This window comes from Anguilla anguilla, chromosome 15 (assembly GCF_013347855.1).
Source record: "Anguilla anguilla isolate fAngAng1 chromosome 15, fAngAng1.pri, whole genome shotgun sequence".
Classification (NCBI taxonomy): Eukaryota; Metazoa; Chordata; class Actinopteri; order Anguilliformes; family Anguillidae; genus Anguilla; species Anguilla anguilla.
The window spans coordinates 30,767,191-30,784,889 of NC_049215.1; the positions used below are offsets into that span (position 1 = coordinate 30,767,191).

Below are 17,699 nucleotides of genomic sequence, written 5' to 3' on the forward strand. Positions count from 1 at the left end.
GATTGTCTCCAGGGGGAACCAGGGCGGGGTCTTCCTGGGGCCAAGGGGTCCATGGGGCCTCAGGGGGTCTCTGGGTTCCCAGGAGAGAAGGGCAGTTCTGGGTTACCTGGCATCCCAGGACGTGAGGGACAGACAGGGCCTCCTGGGGCTCAGGGAATCAAAGGTACTGTGCCCCTTAAAACCACTGCCTCTGACTGCGCTCACTAAGACCACTGCCTCTGACTGTACTCACTAAGACCACTGCTTTTGACTGTACTCACTAAGACCACTGCCTCTGACTGCACTCACTAAGACCACTGCCTCTGACTGTACTCACTAAGACCACTGCCTCTGACTACACTAAGACCACTACCTCTGACTGTACTCACTAAGACCACTGCCTCTGACTGTACTCACTAAGACTACTGCCTCTGACTACACTAAGACCACTACCTCTGACTGTACTCACTAAGACCACTGCCTCTGACTGTACTCACTAAGATCACTGCCTCTGACTGCACTCACTAAGACCACTGCTTTTGACTGTACTCACTAAGACCACTGCCTCTGACTACACTAAGACCACTACCTCTGACTGCACTCACTAAGACCACTGCCTCTGACTGTACTCACTAAGACCACTGCCTCTGACTGCACTCACTAAGACCACTGCCTCTGACTGTACTTACTGAGACCACTGCCTCTGACTGCACTCACTAAGACCACTGCCTCTGACTGCACTCACTAAGACCACTGCCTCTGACTGTATTCACTAAGACCACTGCCTCTGACTGCACTCACTAAGACCACTGCCTCTGACTGCACTCACTAAGACAACTGCCTCTGACTGCACTCACTAAGACAACTGCCTCTGACTGCACTCACTTATGTGTTGCTCACCACGCCTCCCTTCTGTTTGCAGGTGATTCAGGACCCCCAGGGCTGCATGGGATTGAGGGGCCACCTGGCCCCCCAGGACCAGGCGAGCCAGGACCACCTGGGCCCATGGGCCAAGCAGGCTTACCTGGCCCCTTTGGTGAGCTCACCTGCATACACTTCCAGACCTGTATTCAGACCCATACACAATCACCTGTAGAGCTGCATCCAGACCCCTACACAATCATCTGTACACGCTCACCTGTAGTACTGCATTAGCTTAGCTTCTTTTTGCAACGATGTTCCATTGCCTTCTCTACGATCCCAGTTTGTGTCAATATCTGATTTCCTCACAATTAATACACTTTTAATAAGGCCCGTAGCTGTTCAGCATTTGAAAAATAGTGTTTCTTCATGGTTAACACCAGGACAAGTGTTGAAAATACCTGGCTGGTGTCCGGTGGAGATCAGCGTGTGAATAACATGTTCCGACAGGAAACGTGGGAGTGAAGGGGGAAAAGGGGTACCCCGGCCTCCCTGGCCTGGACATGCCCGGACCTCAGGGGGAGAAGGGTAGCGAAGGGCTCCCGGGAATAGTGGGATCCAAAGGCTTTCCCGGAAGAGCAGGCCCTGCTGGAAGAGACGGGTTTCCAGGCCAGCCAGGTGAGCTTGTCTGCGCAGGAAACCGGGCCCACAGGAAGGTTATGACACATAAGCTCTCTAATACAAGTCAATCAGGCTGTCATCAAATTAAAGTCAGGCAGACTGTCATCAAAGTCATGTTGGTCAGACTGTAATCAAATCCAAGTCACTCAGACTGTAATCAAATACAAGTCAGTCAGATTTGTAACCAAATACCAAAGATCAGTCAGACTGTAATCAAAATCAAGTCAGTCAGACTGTAATCAAAGTCAAGTCAGCCAAACTAGTTAGTTTGTTTTGTCAAGTTTCTTGGTGGCTGTCCCATCCATGTGAGTGACAGTCATCTGAATGTGGTGTCCCATGTCCTCCGCAGGTCCCAAGGGGGAGATGGGGGTGATAGGAACACCGGGGACCCCCGGATACCAGGGCGTTCCTGGGGGTCCCGGCGCCCCAGGACCGAGAGGTGAGAAGGACGAACGTTCTGATTCTGGGGTACTGGTGTGTCATTGTGGGCGCACTTTCCTCCTGCGGTATCTGGTTAATTGTGTTTGGCTGGTTTCGCAGGTGACACTGGGGTCACTGGGGGGAAGGGAGAGTTCGGCGAGCCGGGACCCAAAGGAGAGAGAGGAGAGCGGGGTCAGAAGGGACCCCCTGGCAGCATGAGCGAAGTGGACATGGTGCTCATGAAGGGAGACAAGGGAGATGCTGGGGACAGAGGTACGGCAGTCTGGGGGGAGGGGAGATGGGAGAGGGGCAGGGGCTTGGAGGGGTGTCAGGGGCCCGGGGGGGTTTAGGGGCGGCGGGGGTGAAACAGAGAATGCAGGTGTCAGACACACACAGAAAGATTCGGAAAGATTGGTACACTCCCTTTACCTCAGACTGCAACCAAACAGGCCTGTCAGCTGGAAGCTGCAGTGCACAGTTCAGACAGAGTGGGAAGGAGTGAGTTTATGCAACGCGTTGGAGTACAGGTAAAGGTCGTTACAGTTCACACTCATCCTGACAGGTGGTCCCGGACGAGCGGGAGAAAAAGGATACCAGGGACAGCCCGGAGTACCAGGAATGCCAGGAAAAGACGGAGAACCAGGGTCACCAGGACAACCAGGTACCCCACCTATGTTTCACACTTGTTAAGAAACGGCATGATTTTCTCAGTGCCTAAAAAAAAAAAAACTAATCTCCGATTCAACTGTGAACACATTTCAGGACAGAAAGGTGACATTGGAAAACCAGGGGAGCCAGGAAGTGTTGGATCACCTGGACATAAAGGCAGCATTGGGGAAATGGGCATGCCAGGTAGGAAACTCAAATGCGTCTCTATAGTATCAGTGGGATCTTGCACATAATACCCTCTATGGTACCAATATGAGTGGCGTCCTATGCATATACCCCGCCAATGATACCAATATGAGTGGCATCCTGTGCATATTTCCCTCTATGGTACCAATATCAGAGTAAATATAACCCTCTATGACACCAAGAGTGGCATCCTGTGCATACAGTATAACCCTCCATGGTATCAATATTATGGGTATCCTGTGCACGTAACCTTCTATGGTAGCAATATCAGTGGCACCCTGTGCATGTAACCCACTATGGTAGCAATATTAGTTGCATCCTGTGCATGTGATCCTCCAATATCAGTGGCATCCGGTGTATGTAACCCTCCATGGTATCAATAATAGTGGCATGCAGTGTATACAACCTGGCCATGCTCACTGTGATCATTGGTGTATTGTCTGCTTGTGGAAGAAGGAATTTGGATGCAGGTGTTGATATGTTTGTACAGGCTCATTAGGATCAAAAGGTGCTAAAGGAACGATCGGGACACCTGGCCACCCTGGGCTCCCCGGCTCTGGGGGAGAGAGGGGGGATAAAGGGGACGCGGGACAGCCAGGTGTCGGGGTTCCTGGACCCCCTGGAGAGAAGGTAGGTCTTAACCTGCTGTCTTAACCACTCGCATCACAGTACCCCTGAAATCTTTCTTTTATTTGTGCATTTGTCTGCCTAGATCTGTGTGTGTTTGTGCGTGCGTGCGTGTGTGCATGCATGTGCGTGTGTGTGTGTGCGCGTGCGTGCGTGTGTGCATGCATGTGCGTGTGTGTGTGTGTGCATACATGTGCGTGTGTGTGTGTGTGTGTGTGCACGTACGTTTTAGTGCGTGTTAGCGGCAGTATATGTTCGTTTCTTGTTTGCACGCCAGTGTATTACCGCTTTTGGTTGGATCAGAGACACTTGACTCTCTCTCTCTCACTCTCTCGCTCAGGGTCAGATAGGCTTGCCTGGTTTTCCTGGAACCTCTGGAGAAAAGGGTCAGAAGGGGGTGATGGGAGTCCCGGGAATGCCAGGATCGCCAGGCCAGAAGGGAGACGTGGGCTTAGAAGGCCGGCAAGGTTAGACCGACATCCCCTTCATCCATGTGCATCTGTCACTGCACAGCAAGAATTACAGACATCTCTGCACATCTGTCACTGCACAGCAAGAATTACAGACATCCCTGCACATCTGTCACTGCACAGCAAGAATTACAGACATCCCTGTCACTGCACAGCAAAATTAGTACATATTTCCTAATATTTTAATGTGATCAATTAAATATCATGGCTTGCATTAAAACTTAAAATGGAAGGAACATCATCTTTGTGATTACTGTAGCCATGCTGGGTCTCTGACTCCCAATAATTCTGATGTTTTCAAGTAATAAAGTTAAAAAAACTTTGAAAGGAGAGAAAACTGTAGGGCACCCCAAGTTTGTAGACATTTAGAAGACTTTCGGTGTGACTCTAATTGCCATAAGACATTTCTTCCTTGGCCTGTGGTGGCGGTGGTGGGGGTGGGGGGGTGCAGCATAGACAGAAAAGATAGAGAAGACACAATATACAGACCAAGTTTGCCAGATCATATTGCCTGTTTCTCATAGACGGTAATCGAAAAACTAGATATCTGACATCACACAGCATAAATTACAGACATCTTTCACTGCGCAGCAAAAACGGCAGAACTCTGTAACTGCACAGCATGAATTACTGACCTCTCTGTCACCACACATCACGCATGACGATGTGCCAGTCTGTTCTGTATTTGGGCAAGTGCAGGTCACAGGCTTTTGTTCCCCTTTCAGGAAGCCCTGGAACCCCGGGAGCGAAAGGCATCAGTGGCTTTCCAGGTCGCCCAGGAGACCCAGGTGTACCAGGACGGCCAGGTAAGTGACTGCCGAATGCAGCGATGGCATCCAAGGGCATGACTTTGCACCTAATTAATGCGTGACTTGTGTGTTCACTCTGTCTGGTCTGAGGGTCTATTTGTACTGTTGATTAAGACTTACCAATGAAATCAGCATTTGGTATGAAGTAAAAGATCAGGAGCACATAATAAACATTACACACATAATAATTTGACAAAAAGAGGCAGAGAATTTCTTGTGAAGTTATTCTAAAATCTTCTGAGGGATTTTTACCAAATGTGCGTCACATTTGCAATGCCCTCTGATGAATGCAGAAGGCCATGTTTAAGGTGTGGCTTGCGTTTCTGTGGAAACTCATGCTTTGTGGAATGCCGTTGTGTCCAGGTGAGCCAGGTTTGCAGGGCCCATCAGGACCCTCGGGCGAGAAAGGTGAGCCAGGTGTGGATGGGATACCCGGGTCCTCAGGAGAGAAGGGAGACCCAGGTGAGTGTTTGGGCAGAGCCAGGAGGGGAAAAAAGTTGCTGTGGCAGGATTGTGATTTGGATGACAGGACTCACGCTCTCTCCTCTGCAGGTGTGCCTGGCAGAGGCTTACCTGGGAGCCCTGGCCAATCCGGCACCAAAGGTGAGCCTCACCTCACCCTCCCCTCAATCGACCAGGCTTGGTCTCTATTCCGCCATCAAACCTCGCTCTCTATCCTACTGTCAATCAGTCAGGCCTAATATCAATTGCCACACCTACATATAGCCCCACCCACTAACCCACATACAGGGCTACACCCGCATGTATCCCCGCCCACTATCCCACACACAGGGCTGCACCCACATGTAGCCCCGCCCACTATCCCACATACAGGGCTACACACATATATAGCCCCGCCCACTATCCCACATGCACAGCCACACACAGCCCCGCCCACTATACTATCCCACATACACAGCCACACCCACACACAGCCCCACCTAATAACCCCCCCCCCCCCCCCCGATGTCTCTTGGTGTACAGGTGACAAAGGCGACGCAGGTGTCCCAGGTTTTCCCGGAAGCCCAGGTATCCCGGGAATAAAGGGCATCAAGGGCACGGTCGGTGAACAGGGCCAGCCAGGCTGGCCGGGGGAACGGGGCCTCCCCGGGCCCTCCACTGAAGGGCCAAAGGGAGAGAAAGGAGTGCTGGGGGCTCAGGGAGAGCCAGGTAGGTCCAGCGAACTGTTTCAGTTGAAATTTCCGGTGCAGGACCCAGGACAGGATAATATTCCCATTCCCTTTTCTTTTTTTTTACCTGGCAGGTGCGCCTGGAGCTGCGGGTCATCCTGGAATTCCGGGAAGTGTAGGATCCAAAGGGGAGAGGGGAGACGAGGGTTCCCCTGGCCCCCCGGGACGGCAGGGTGAAAAGGGGGATAGAGGTCATCCAGGATTTCCTGTGAGTCACTGTCTGTTCCCATGCTGTTTTCACCTACACCTGCATGTTTTATCACCTACACCCCCACTGTTAACACCTACACCCCCAAACCATGCACATGTTGTTCCCAGAGACAAGTCTTCTGTTAGCATGGAGATTGCTAATTCATGATTGCGATTAGCCTTTTCTACGTGGTCTCATGTCCATTCACCCTGACGTCATTACTGCAGTCCTTTGGAATTTGAATCAATTCCTGAAAAGGGATGGCCTTGCTACGACGGGCCATGGACTGTTGGGTTACACCCCGAACAGTTACACAGTCAAACAAGCATGGCTGGTTTGCTGTAAATAAAATGACCCATGTTGTGTGCTTGTGCATGACAGGGACAAACTGGGCTGCCTGGAGTCAATGGGTATAAAGGTGACGTTGGACAACAGGGAGTACCTGGATTCCAAGGTTGGTTCTCTTCACACAATCACACTGACTCACACAGCAATTTGTGTGTGTGTGTGTGTGTGTGTGTGTGTGTGTGTGTATGTTTGTACACTTGTGAGTGCTTTCTTCCGTCATTATAGCCCAAGGTAGAGGGGAAAAAAAGGAATTATGTAAAGTCACTTTACAGAGTGTTGGGCCACCACAGATGGTCAATACAGCCTGCATGACCCATGGTGTAAAGTCAACGGTCGTCTGGAATCTATACCACTCTTTCAGAAAGGAACGTCAGTTAACTCACCCTTAGCTGATGGATGTGGAAAACATAGTCCTTGGGTGTCTTTCCAGAATATTCCATAAGTTCTTGATCCATGGGTTCAGATCTGTTGAGGAGGCTGCGCCACATGGATATTAGTCTGTGACACACTCCTCAGACAACTGGGAGATCACTTGCGTTCTTTGGATGAGGGCAGTGTTGTCTTGGACATTCCTCTCTGTGGGGAAAAAAATGCTTTAACATGGAGTGAAGATGATCTTGCAGCACCGTTCGGTAAATTACTGCCAGTGAGGTTGCATTCTGAGGGTATGAGTGAACCCAAGCTATGCCAAGAAAATGGAACCACCAGAACCCTTTGCTGGTGGATCACTGCTGTGTTTATATTTCTTTGCCCGTGACCTGTACAGTGTGTGTGTGAGTGAGGTTCTATAGTGCTGTGCTGAAGAAACACACAGCTATCCCTTGGGTCTTGCTCAGACTGGGCTGGCGTTTATGGAGCTGTGACCTTGGTTTTGTTTCTCCTCCAGGGTCGAAAGGTGACACTGGAGTGATCGGGCTCAAGGGCGAGCTGGGAGACAGAGGTTCCTCCGGGGAGAAAGGTACTGGCTCTCTCATTCCACTCAATTCAGTTCAATTTCACTTTGATTGCATAGCACTTTTTACAGAAACGTTGTTACAAAGGTGCTTTAAATGAGAAACATATAATATGAAAAATTTGAAAAAGACTGAGCCTGAACCCCCAAAAATGCAGCAGGTGAGTTCAGGCTCCTCTTACAGAATAAAGTGTTTCATAACCAATGTGTGTTTAGGGAACTGTGTTTTACACATCGCAAAACTGAAAATCCTGTTTTACAGATTTCAGACTACAAATAGCAAACTACTAATCTCAAGCTGTCGACACACAAAATGTGTTACACGCATCGCAAAACTACAAATCACAAACTGGGATCACATTATAAACAAATCCCATGATGAATCATGATGTGAGCAACAAATATAGTGGATGGACTTTCTTTTAGATCTGCTCAATGCTCGTTTTGGTTATTACATTACATTACATTACAGGCATTTGGCAGACGCTCTTATCCAGGTTCCTGGTTATGTATAACCATAACCAGGAACAAGTATGACGAAACCCCTAGAGAGAAGTACCGGTCCAAGTGCAGGGAACAACCGCATAGTTCAACTTGGACCCTGATGGTTAAACTGATTAACACTAACAACGAGAACGGCAACAACGCAATCTATGGAAAAATAAAAATAAATAAAAATACAAGTAGTCGTTAAGACAGGTATGGTGACTATCCGCCCAACTTGCGTAACCTTTCGGCCACACTCTTGTTTCTCAGGCAGTGTTGGGCCCCCCGGGCCTCCTGGACCCCACACCTTAGTCAAAGGAGACATTGGCTTCCCAGGGATTCAAGGCCCCCAGGGGCCCAAGGGACAGCCCGGATTTCCCGGACTGAAGGGGCTTCAAGGTAGAATTTCTGGTTCCCTGGATGCCCAAGATGTAACATGGCTAATATTGCCATTGGGTGGATCATATCTGACTAGTAATGTACAGTAGTTTTGGGTGGATCATATCTGACTGGTAATGTACAGTAGTTTTGGATAATCTCTTACTGGTAATGTACAGTCAGTTTTGGGTGGATCATATCTGACTGGTAATGCACAGTTAGTTTTGGATCATATCTGACTGGTAATGTAGTTAGTTTTGGGTGGATCATATCTGACTGGTAATGTACAGTTACAGTAGTTTTGGATCATATCTGACTGGTAATGTGCAGTTACAGTAGTTTTGGATCATATCTGACTGGTAATGTGCAGTTAGTTTGTGATGGCCTTGATCAGACCCGCTCTTCTCTCAGGTGTAACGGGACAACAGGGTGACAAAGGAGACGATGGGGTGCCTGGGTACCACGGACGTCCCGGCTCCAAGGGAGAGCCCGGCCCTCTTGGACCCTCAGGTGAGCCCTGCCCTGCCCTGCCCTGCCCTGCCCTGCCCTTCCTCTCCCCATGCCCACCACCTGTGCCAGCTCACGATCGAATTCCCCTCCTGAACACCGTGCCGCCCTCTCCCGCAGGTCCCCGAGGGTATCCGGGCCCCCCAGGGCCCGACGGCCTGCCCGGCCAGGTGGGGCCTCCGGGTCCCTCGTCGATGGACCACGGGTTCCTGGTGACCCGCCACAGCCAAACGGTGGAGGTGCCAGGCTGCCCCGAGGGCACCAGCCTCATCTACGACGGATACTCCCTCCTGTACGTCCAGGGCAACGAGCGTTCGCACGGTCAGGACCTCGGTGAGTGATCACTACTGACCATGACACACAGTGACTGCTACTGACCATCACACTCGGTCTGGACCTGGGTCAGTGACCGCTACTGACCATTACACAGTGACTGCTGCTGACCATCACACTCGGTCTGGACCTGGGTCAGTGACCGCTACTGACCATTACACAGTGACTGCTGCTGACCATCACACACGGTCTGGACCTGGGTCAGTGACCGCTACTGACCATTACACAGTGACTGCTGCTGACCATCACACTCGGTCTGGACCTGGGTCAGTGACCGCTACTGACTATTACACAGTGACTGCTGCTGACCATCACACTCGGTCTGGACCTGGGTCAGTGACCGCTACTGACCATTACACAGTGACTGCTGCTGACCATCACACACGGTCTGGACCTGGGTCAGTGATCGCTACTGACCAATACACAGTGACTGCTGCTGACCATTACACACGGTCTGGACCTGGGTCAGTGACCGCTACTGACCATTACACAGTGACTGCTGCTGACCATTACACACGGTCTGGACCTGGGTCAGTGACCGCTACTGACCATTACACAGTGACTGCTGCTGACCATTACACACGGTCTGGACCTGGGTCAGTGACCGCTACTGACCATTACACAGTGACTGCTGCTGACCATCACACACGGTCTGGACCTGGGTCAGTGACCGCTACTGACCATTACACAGTGACTGCTGCTGACCATTACACACGGTCTGGACCTGGGTCAGTGACCACTACTGACCATTACACAGTGACTGCTGCTGACCATTACACACGGTCTGGACCTGGGTCAGTGACCGCTACTGACCATTACACAGTGACTGCTGCTGACCATTACACACGGTCTGGACCTGGGTCAGTGACCGCTACTGACCATGACACAGTGACTGCTGCTGACCATTACACTCGGTCTGGACCTGGGTCAGTGACCGCTACTGACCGTTACACAGTGACTGCTGCTGACCATCACACTCGGTCTGGACCTGGGTCAGTGACCGCTACTGACCATTACACAGTGACTGCTGCTGACCATTACACACGGTCTGGACCTGGGTCAGTGACCGCTACTGACCATTACACAGTGACTGCTGCTGACCATTACACACGGTCTGGACCTGGGTCAGTGTCCGCTACTGACCATTACACAGTGACTGCTGCTGACCATTACACACGGTCTGGACCTGGGTCAGTGACCGCTACTGACCATTACACACGGTCTGGACCTGGGTCAGTGACCGCTACTGACCATGACACACGGACAGGCCCATTCAAGCTGTACCAGCGAGTGTCAGTGCTGGCTCTCCTGTTGTACTGCGTGCACTGAAGGCTTTAATATAGGTATGGAGGAATAGGAGTACCAGAGGAGTGCTTCTTGCTTGGATATGGATGGGGCCAAATGGTGTCCAAATGGGGTTTTCCAAGAACCTGGAAAACCATCATCTGAATGGTTGCTTTTTACTGGGCCATCATATCAGTTAATCAACAGCAAATCTGTACAGCACTGATGCAAAAAAATGATATGAATGCCTATTTTAATTCATGCTCAACTCTGCCCCCTACAGGAACCGCAGGGAGCTGCTTGAGGAAGTTTAGCCCCATGCCCTTCCTCTTCTGCAACATCAACAACGTCTGCAACTTTGCCTCCCGGAACGACTACTCCTATTGGCTGACCTCGCCGGAGCCCATGCCCATGAGCATGGCACCCGTCACCGGGCAGAGCATCAAGCCCTTCATCAGCAGGTGAGGGGCGGGGCCAAGGATGATTGGCATCCCGAAGGGGCCAAACAGGCACGCCGCTTCTAGCCTGGGGTTTACCTGAGGACTGCATGAACCAGAAATGCTGCACACTAACAACGCTTAACCTGCTGAACACACGTTCTTAACAGACATGCTCCTAATCCCAGAGCAGGGACAGCTCTAGAGATTATTTGTGCAAGGAAAAAGAAATACAAGAAAGGGCACGCATGCGTGCACACACACACAAATCTACACGCACACACACCAAGACACGCCCACACACACACACACACACACACACACACACACCAAGACACATCCACATTTACATACACACACCCACACATACCCCACCTGTTACCCTCTGCTCTGTGTGTGCCTGTCCCTTAGTGACCCAAATGTTTCAGATTTTCTGTTCACTACCTGTAATTCGCCTCGTCCATTTCTGCTGACGTGTGCTAGCTGGAGCAGTTTTTGTGAAGGATCTCACTCATGGGCGGATTTGAGCCCTTGACCGTACAGGAGCAGAACACACTGCTTTTGTATACCTGTCAGGCTTCTTACTGGCTATCGCTGAGCGCGTGTGTGTGTGTGTGTGTGTATGTGCGCGTGTGTGTCACACAGGTGTGCTGTGTGTGAGGCTCCAGCCATGGTGATCGCAGTCCACAGCCAGACCATAATGATCCCGCCCTGCCCTACCGGATGGGACTCCATGTGGATTGGATACTCCTTCGTCATGGTGAGAGGGACCCGCCCACACTGGGGAGCACAGACACCATAGTTACGCCCACTATAGGCACTGTAGTGACGGAAGTGAATGTGTATTTTTGGAAGATTAATTGGAGGTAGTAGCTGCCTCCGTATGAGGAACTTGAACTCTGGCGTTGCATGAGACTAAAGAAAACTATTTTTGCATACTACATATCTCTTTCTTCTTCCCTTATTGTCTCCATCTACTCTTGTTCCATCCACTTTTCTCTCTCTCATTCTCTCTCTCCGTCTCCCTTCCTCCATTTCTTCCCCTCATTCTCTTTCTCCCCTCTCTGTTTTCTCCCTCTCTCCATCTCTCTCCCTCCCCTCTCTCTCCCCGTCTCCCTCCCCCTTCTTTTTCTCTCTCCTCCCCCTCTCTCTCTCACCCTCTCCCCCTCCCCACTTTCTTCCTCTCTCACCCTCCCCCCTCAACCGCTCCCCCCCTCCCCCCCTCCCTCCTCCCCCCTCCCTCCCTCCCTCCTCCCCCCTCCCTCTCCCCCCACTTCTCTCTCTCATTCTCTCTCTCTCTCACCCGTCCGTTTCTCTCTCTCTCTCTCACCCGTCCGTTTCCCTCCCTCTCTCCCGCAGCACACCAGCGCGGGGGCGGAAGGTTCCGGTCAGGCCCTGGCGTCCCCCGGCTCCTGCCTGGAGGAGTTCCGCTCCGCCCCCTTCATCGAGTGCCACGGGCGGGGCACCTGCAACTACTACGCCAACTCCTACAGCTTCTGGCTGGCCACCATCGAGGAGAGCGAGATGTTTAAGTGAGCAGCGGGCGCCTTCCCCCGCCCCCCTCGATCGCCCTCCCCCACACAGCCTGTTATATCCCCTTTTATATTTAAACAGAAATAAACCGCCTTCTTATTTCAGGCATGCTGGTTAAAAACAGAGGCGCACGTACACAAACACAACTATCAAACTGCCGTCATGAAACATACAGTCAGATATATATATATATATATATATAGTTACTGTTATATGGCAATGGCAGTTATTGGCTTTGTGGCTGTTTCCTTTAGTGGAGCTTAGCAGACGTTTAATTCAGACACTCCAATCTTGTCCAGTGCAAACACAAATGCAAGAAAGGTGGTATTCGTCACACTTTCACCCTTACGTTTACATAAGGCAGAGACCTGGGGTGAGCTCGTAAAATCATCTATGTGATCTGAAATTTTAGCAAAATTTATTGATAAGATTTTGAGTTACAACTTAAAGCTGTTTGGTTCTAATGTGAAACATTTTAGTGTGAAACATCTTAGGACTGAACCAGCTTTGTTGCATGCCGGTATTAATCAGCTAATTGAGACAGGGGTAATCAGTGGAAACTGGAAATCCACGTACACTCCAGCCCACTAGGGGAGGGGTTCCCCATTTCTCACTTACGCGGTCTCAGGGGGGGAGGAATTGGTAATGGGTTTGCTTGTTGCAGTACACCGCTTCAGCCACTGGAGGGCAGTGCTGCTTTTTTTTTGGCGTGCGCTGAGAAGGGAAACCCGCTCTCGTCTTTCAGGAAACCCGTCCCAACGACGCTGAAGGCGGGAGACCTGCGCACGCACATCAGCAGGTGCCAGGTGTGCATGAAGAGGACGTAAAAAGGCTCTCCGGAACGGCTCTTTTTTCCTTTCGTCCGTACTTTTCTTGTGTCTGTGTTTTGTCTCCTTACAAACGATGGTGCTATTTCATGAGAAGGACAGATTCACCCATCCCAAACTCACCGCGTGTTCCTTTCTGTGCATACAGCGCTGAACGGGCAGGACTTTGAGCTGGGAGAGCAGCAGGTGCTTAGCTCGTTACGGTGCACTCAGCTCTAACTTTGCCCGAAACACTTCCGCTACGTGGCCAAACACGTTTCAGCTACATCGCCAAAAAATATTTTTATCCAGAGTGGCACTTTATTACTGCACTGAATATACCCCAATGTAAGCAAGTGTCCATTTTAAAGGAGTGTGTGTGTGTGTGTCAGTCAGGTGCTATTTACTTTATATATCTTTATCCACATTTTCCATTAAGTAATACCTTGATGTTTTTTTTTTTTTTTTTTACAGATCCCACCTAACTCAGTTTATAGATATAAATACTTTTGTTGTTTTTTAAAAAATTTTATTCCAAAGATGTACTAATGCTAAGGCTGAGCTTACGGATAACTGTAGTTGAAATCTCCATTAGATAAAGGTTGACATAATACTGACAGTATCATAAGCCTCACTGTAAATATATTGCATCCAAAGTACTAATCGCTGCAACCAAAATGTGTCAGATAATCACTTTCCTTTTTGTGAAACTTCTTTTTAATTTATAAATGAAAATATTTTGAAAAAAAAACCACCAAAAAACAGGAAAGTCAAAGGTCAGGCACTCACAATGCAGACGGCAGTTTAAAATGGCCTCCGTTTCGCCATGGAAACAGAGCCTGTTGGCTTGGCTGTTGATTTGTATTACTGCAAAAAAACTGTGGGGCGCATAGAATAGCAGCTCTGGACTCACTTTCCCAGATGCCTCGGCGTGTTTAGACGCACGTTTTGGGGGTAGAGATGCCACCGTATTCACACGCACAGTTTTCTGAGGGCACTGACAGTGACCTGCAGAAAGGGGGCAGTAGAGAGCAGAATATGACCCCGGGGTCTGTGTTCCATGATGAACGACCACTGTAAGGTGAATCAGTTGCGCCTCATACGATTTGGCACGTGAGACAGATTCAGGATCATGGAGTCAGGCTCACCAGCTGCCGATTGGGGGGGGCGGGGGGGCTGCTTGGTTGTCAAGGCGCCGGCAGTCCCACCCACATCGCCCCCTGCTGGTGGTCTGTAAACAACCACACACTGAGTCCCATGCCGGTGATAATGAATCACCATTATACCCACTCAGTATTCAGCTCGTTCTAGTGGTACCGTTCGCGTTATTACTGGTAATGGAAGAGCGCAGAGACGATAACACCTTAAACTGACGGAACTAAACTAAATCTGTCACCATGTAAAAGGCCAGGGACGAACTCCGGCAGCGATGCCTATCCAGGCTCAGCCAGCAGACGCAGTGCAGTTCTCAGACACAGTGAAGTGACCTGCGTCTGAGGTCCGCCACTTTAAAGCCCAGCGCACGGAGAGAACTCGTGCCCACACACCGGAACATTCCAGCTGAGTCACACCGCAGACTTTAAACCACTGCCCACGCTGGTCTTCAGAAGACGCCAGCTGGGAGTGTGCGTTGGGTGAGCACGCAGGAGTGCACCCTGGACAGGTCACCGATCTGCTGCAGCAGACCCACACTTTCAGGCAAAAGACAATCAGAGGTATATATGGAAAAGTCTTAACAAGACACTGGCTGGTTAGATCGACCCCCCCCCCGCCCCCCATCTTTTTTGTATCTTGAATCCCATTGGTCACACCTGCAGTTTACCCACAATTCTGCGGTTCGGGGGCTTGTGAGATATATTTAAGGAATAGAGAACAGGCACACCAGCTCGAGTCCAGTACGTGGCAAACGGTTCCTGTCAGTTTTTTTTTTTATTCAAACAGAGTTTGAACTGTGCTTTTGAGCGTCCTCGAGCGGTATTAACTGTACTTACCGGCGTTCTCTGGGACTTCCTGTCCGTGGGACGTCGCCACCGATGCGAGATCGTTTGTGGTGCAGTACGCTGCCGCGTTTAACCGAAACCCTTGCAGTACCTCTCTTCAGCCCAGAACGAATCGCGTAATTCATGCAATAAAGTAATTTGTATAAAAAAAAGGCGCTTGTGCCTGCTTTTTTCTGTGTGCCTTCAGTCCATTTCCTCCTCAGTCCTCATCTCAGACGTCTACTTCAGCGCAAATCCCCCCAGTACTCAAGAAAGACCCTACAATTCCCACCGACCAGTAAAACTCGCCATGCGCATGTAGTGAATACCACCGCACAGGTATTTACTCAGCTGTACCTGCATCATCTTCCCAAAGAGGAGATCCAAAGAAAAAGATGGAAAGGACAGCTAATGCGTGTCTGGGGAGGCGGGTCTTCAGTCTGCACCAGAAGATGATGTCATCATCTCATGTAATAATTAAAGGAATTGGACTGGTTATAAGAGATTAGGAAGCTCTCCCTGCAGATGGGCTCTCTCTCTCTCTCGGTCTCTCCTCTTCGGGGGGGGGGGGGGGGGTTCTGTGGGAAACCCCCTCATCGTTCTGTGTGGTGTTTTCAGGGGCACGCAGAAGTACCCTCACAGAGCTGCTGGACCGTAACTGTGGACACTCGGAGCGGAGAGAGAGCAACGCGCTCTGCCGCCAGGCTGAAGCTAAGCCACTGTGGGTCAGTTGTGACTCAGCAGAGAGAGAGAGAAGGAGAGGGAGAGAGAGAGGGAGATGGAGAGATAGGGTGAGAGAGAGAGAGAGGGAGGGAGAGAGAGGGAGACAGAGAGAGAGGGGGGGAGGGAGGGAGAGAGAGCTTCCTAATCTCATTCTGACCAATTAATTTCATTTGATTATAGCATTGAGAGATGATATCATCTTCTGGCACAGATCGAAGAACCACCTCCCCTAACCACCTACCTCATTAGCTGTCCTTTCTTTCTTTCTTTCTTTCTTTGGATTTCCTTTTTGGGAAAATGATATAGGCGCAGCTGTGTAAAGATCTGTGTAGTGGTATTTACTTTTTATAACAATAGGAATTGTTGGACTGTTTGGTTAGCTGTACACCCATTGATTATAAATGGGCACCCTGTGCCTTTCTGGTGATTTTGCTCTTTTGTACTTTTGGTATGAACTAACACTGATCTTCTCCGCTTTTTGTAAGCGGCGCTCGGAAAGTACCTGCTAAGCGACTGTGCTGTAATTCTATAGCCCTCTCTGGCTGTATTGAGGTCTCAGGGCTTTAGGCGGAATCCCTTCTGCCCCGTTAAACAGCGCTTTTATTTAAACTGCATAACAGAGCCAGCCTTTAGTCCACCTCCGAGACCTCTGGACGAAGAGCCAGTCCTCAGGCCTCTCATTAGCAGAGGCGGTCGCAGCGCAGAACTCGGCCACAAGGGGGCGACGAGTGACAGGAGGTTGGCGGATCATTGACTGGGAGGAATCATTCAGGAAGTGCGCCCACCACCCCCCCCCCCCTCCGTCTCCTCCTCCTTCGCCCCCCCCCCCCCCCCCCCCCACGCACACCTGGAAGCCGCCGCTGCACTAAGACGGCTCTTCTGGGCGCTCTGCCAATGAACCCGTTCACCCTGGCATGCGCGCGCAGATCAATGGCCCCCAGGAGGCATCGGTGCCTTTTCATCTCTCCGCTGCGCCGCTACTCCCGCACAGACTCTCTCTCTCCCTCTCTCTCTTTCTCTTTCTCTCTCTCTCTCTCTCTCCCTTTCTGCTCCGGCGGGTGGCCCAAACCGCCGCTTTGCGCCCCTGCTGCTTTTTTTTTTGCTCAACCGGCGCGGAATTTGGAGAAAAGCGCCCCCGGGGTAACGCCAGCCCGGTTTCTGCAAAAGAAATAAGCACAATAAATCAGCTGCGTGAAAATGTGGGCCTTCATAACGGAAACACGCCTCGCCGAGGGTCCCCGTGTATTTACAGATCACCCCCCCCCACCCCACCCCACCCCACCCCACCCCACCGATGGCTAGGAGAAAAGATCTTCCAAAGGGCCCAGTGATGGCGCCCTGCGTTGTGTTTCCCGCGACTTCACTGTAAACAGAACGCGGGTAAGATCGGCAGGCCAGAACACCTGGGCATACCTGTCAGAGCCACACACACACACACACACACACACACTTACACTCATCCACACATGCATACACACACATACACACACAATGAAACACACACACACACACACACACCAACTGACATACACCCTTACACACACACACACGCACCCACATACAAGCACACACACACACAAACACAAACACGTACACACACACACACACACACACACAAAGCCATTCCTCCTCCTTGAAGCTGCATTCTTAGGCAGTGGGAAATGCGAGCTCTGAATGTACACGTTCATTAGCCTGTAATGGGACACTCATGGGACCCTGGCCAGCGTGTGCGAGACAGAGGCCTGTGTGGAGCGCAGAGCAGGGCTGGGAACAGGAGACGAGCCGCTCAGACCAGAGGGCCTTCCTGCCGCTGAGGTGATTCCAGGTGAGGGGTGTAGAGGGTGGCGTATT

General features: G+C 50.8%; 1 protein-coding gene across 1 annotated transcript in view; it reads left to right on the plus strand.

Annotated features, from left to right (window-relative positions):
• Nucleotides 1-15,298, plus strand: part of LOC118214147 (collagen alpha-1(IV) chain-like) — a 55,386-nt gene extending 40,088 nt beyond the window's left edge. The window contains exons 30-52 of the mRNA XM_035393785.1: nt 13-163; nt 902-1,015; nt 1,351-1,518; nt 1,871-1,960; nt 2,062-2,214; nt 2,504-2,602; nt 2,704-2,793; nt 3,287-3,426; nt 3,764-3,890; nt 4,619-4,699; nt 5,066-5,164; nt 5,255-5,305; nt 5,687-5,872; nt 5,967-6,100; nt 6,464-6,536; nt 7,317-7,388; nt 8,139-8,267; nt 8,658-8,756; nt 8,874-9,086; nt 10,654-10,831; nt 11,453-11,567; nt 12,167-12,339; nt 13,086-15,298. Coding sequence (XP_035249676.1) covers nt 13-163; nt 902-1,015; nt 1,351-1,518; nt 1,871-1,960; nt 2,062-2,214; nt 2,504-2,602; nt 2,704-2,793; nt 3,287-3,426; nt 3,764-3,890; nt 4,619-4,699; nt 5,066-5,164; nt 5,255-5,305; nt 5,687-5,872; nt 5,967-6,100; nt 6,464-6,536; nt 7,317-7,388; nt 8,139-8,267; nt 8,658-8,756; nt 8,874-9,086; nt 10,654-10,831; nt 11,453-11,567; nt 12,167-12,339; nt 13,086-13,167 — 2,817 coding nt within the window. The 3' untranslated portion in view covers nt 13,168-15,298. The remainder of the gene's footprint in view (nt 1-12; nt 164-901; nt 1,016-1,350; nt 1,519-1,870; nt 1,961-2,061; nt 2,215-2,503; nt 2,603-2,703; nt 2,794-3,286; nt 3,427-3,763; nt 3,891-4,618; nt 4,700-5,065; nt 5,165-5,254; nt 5,306-5,686; nt 5,873-5,966; nt 6,101-6,463; nt 6,537-7,316; nt 7,389-8,138; nt 8,268-8,657; nt 8,757-8,873; nt 9,087-10,653; nt 10,832-11,452; nt 11,568-12,166; nt 12,340-13,085) is intronic.
• The last annotated feature ends 2,401 nt before the right edge of the window (nt 15,299-17,699 follow it).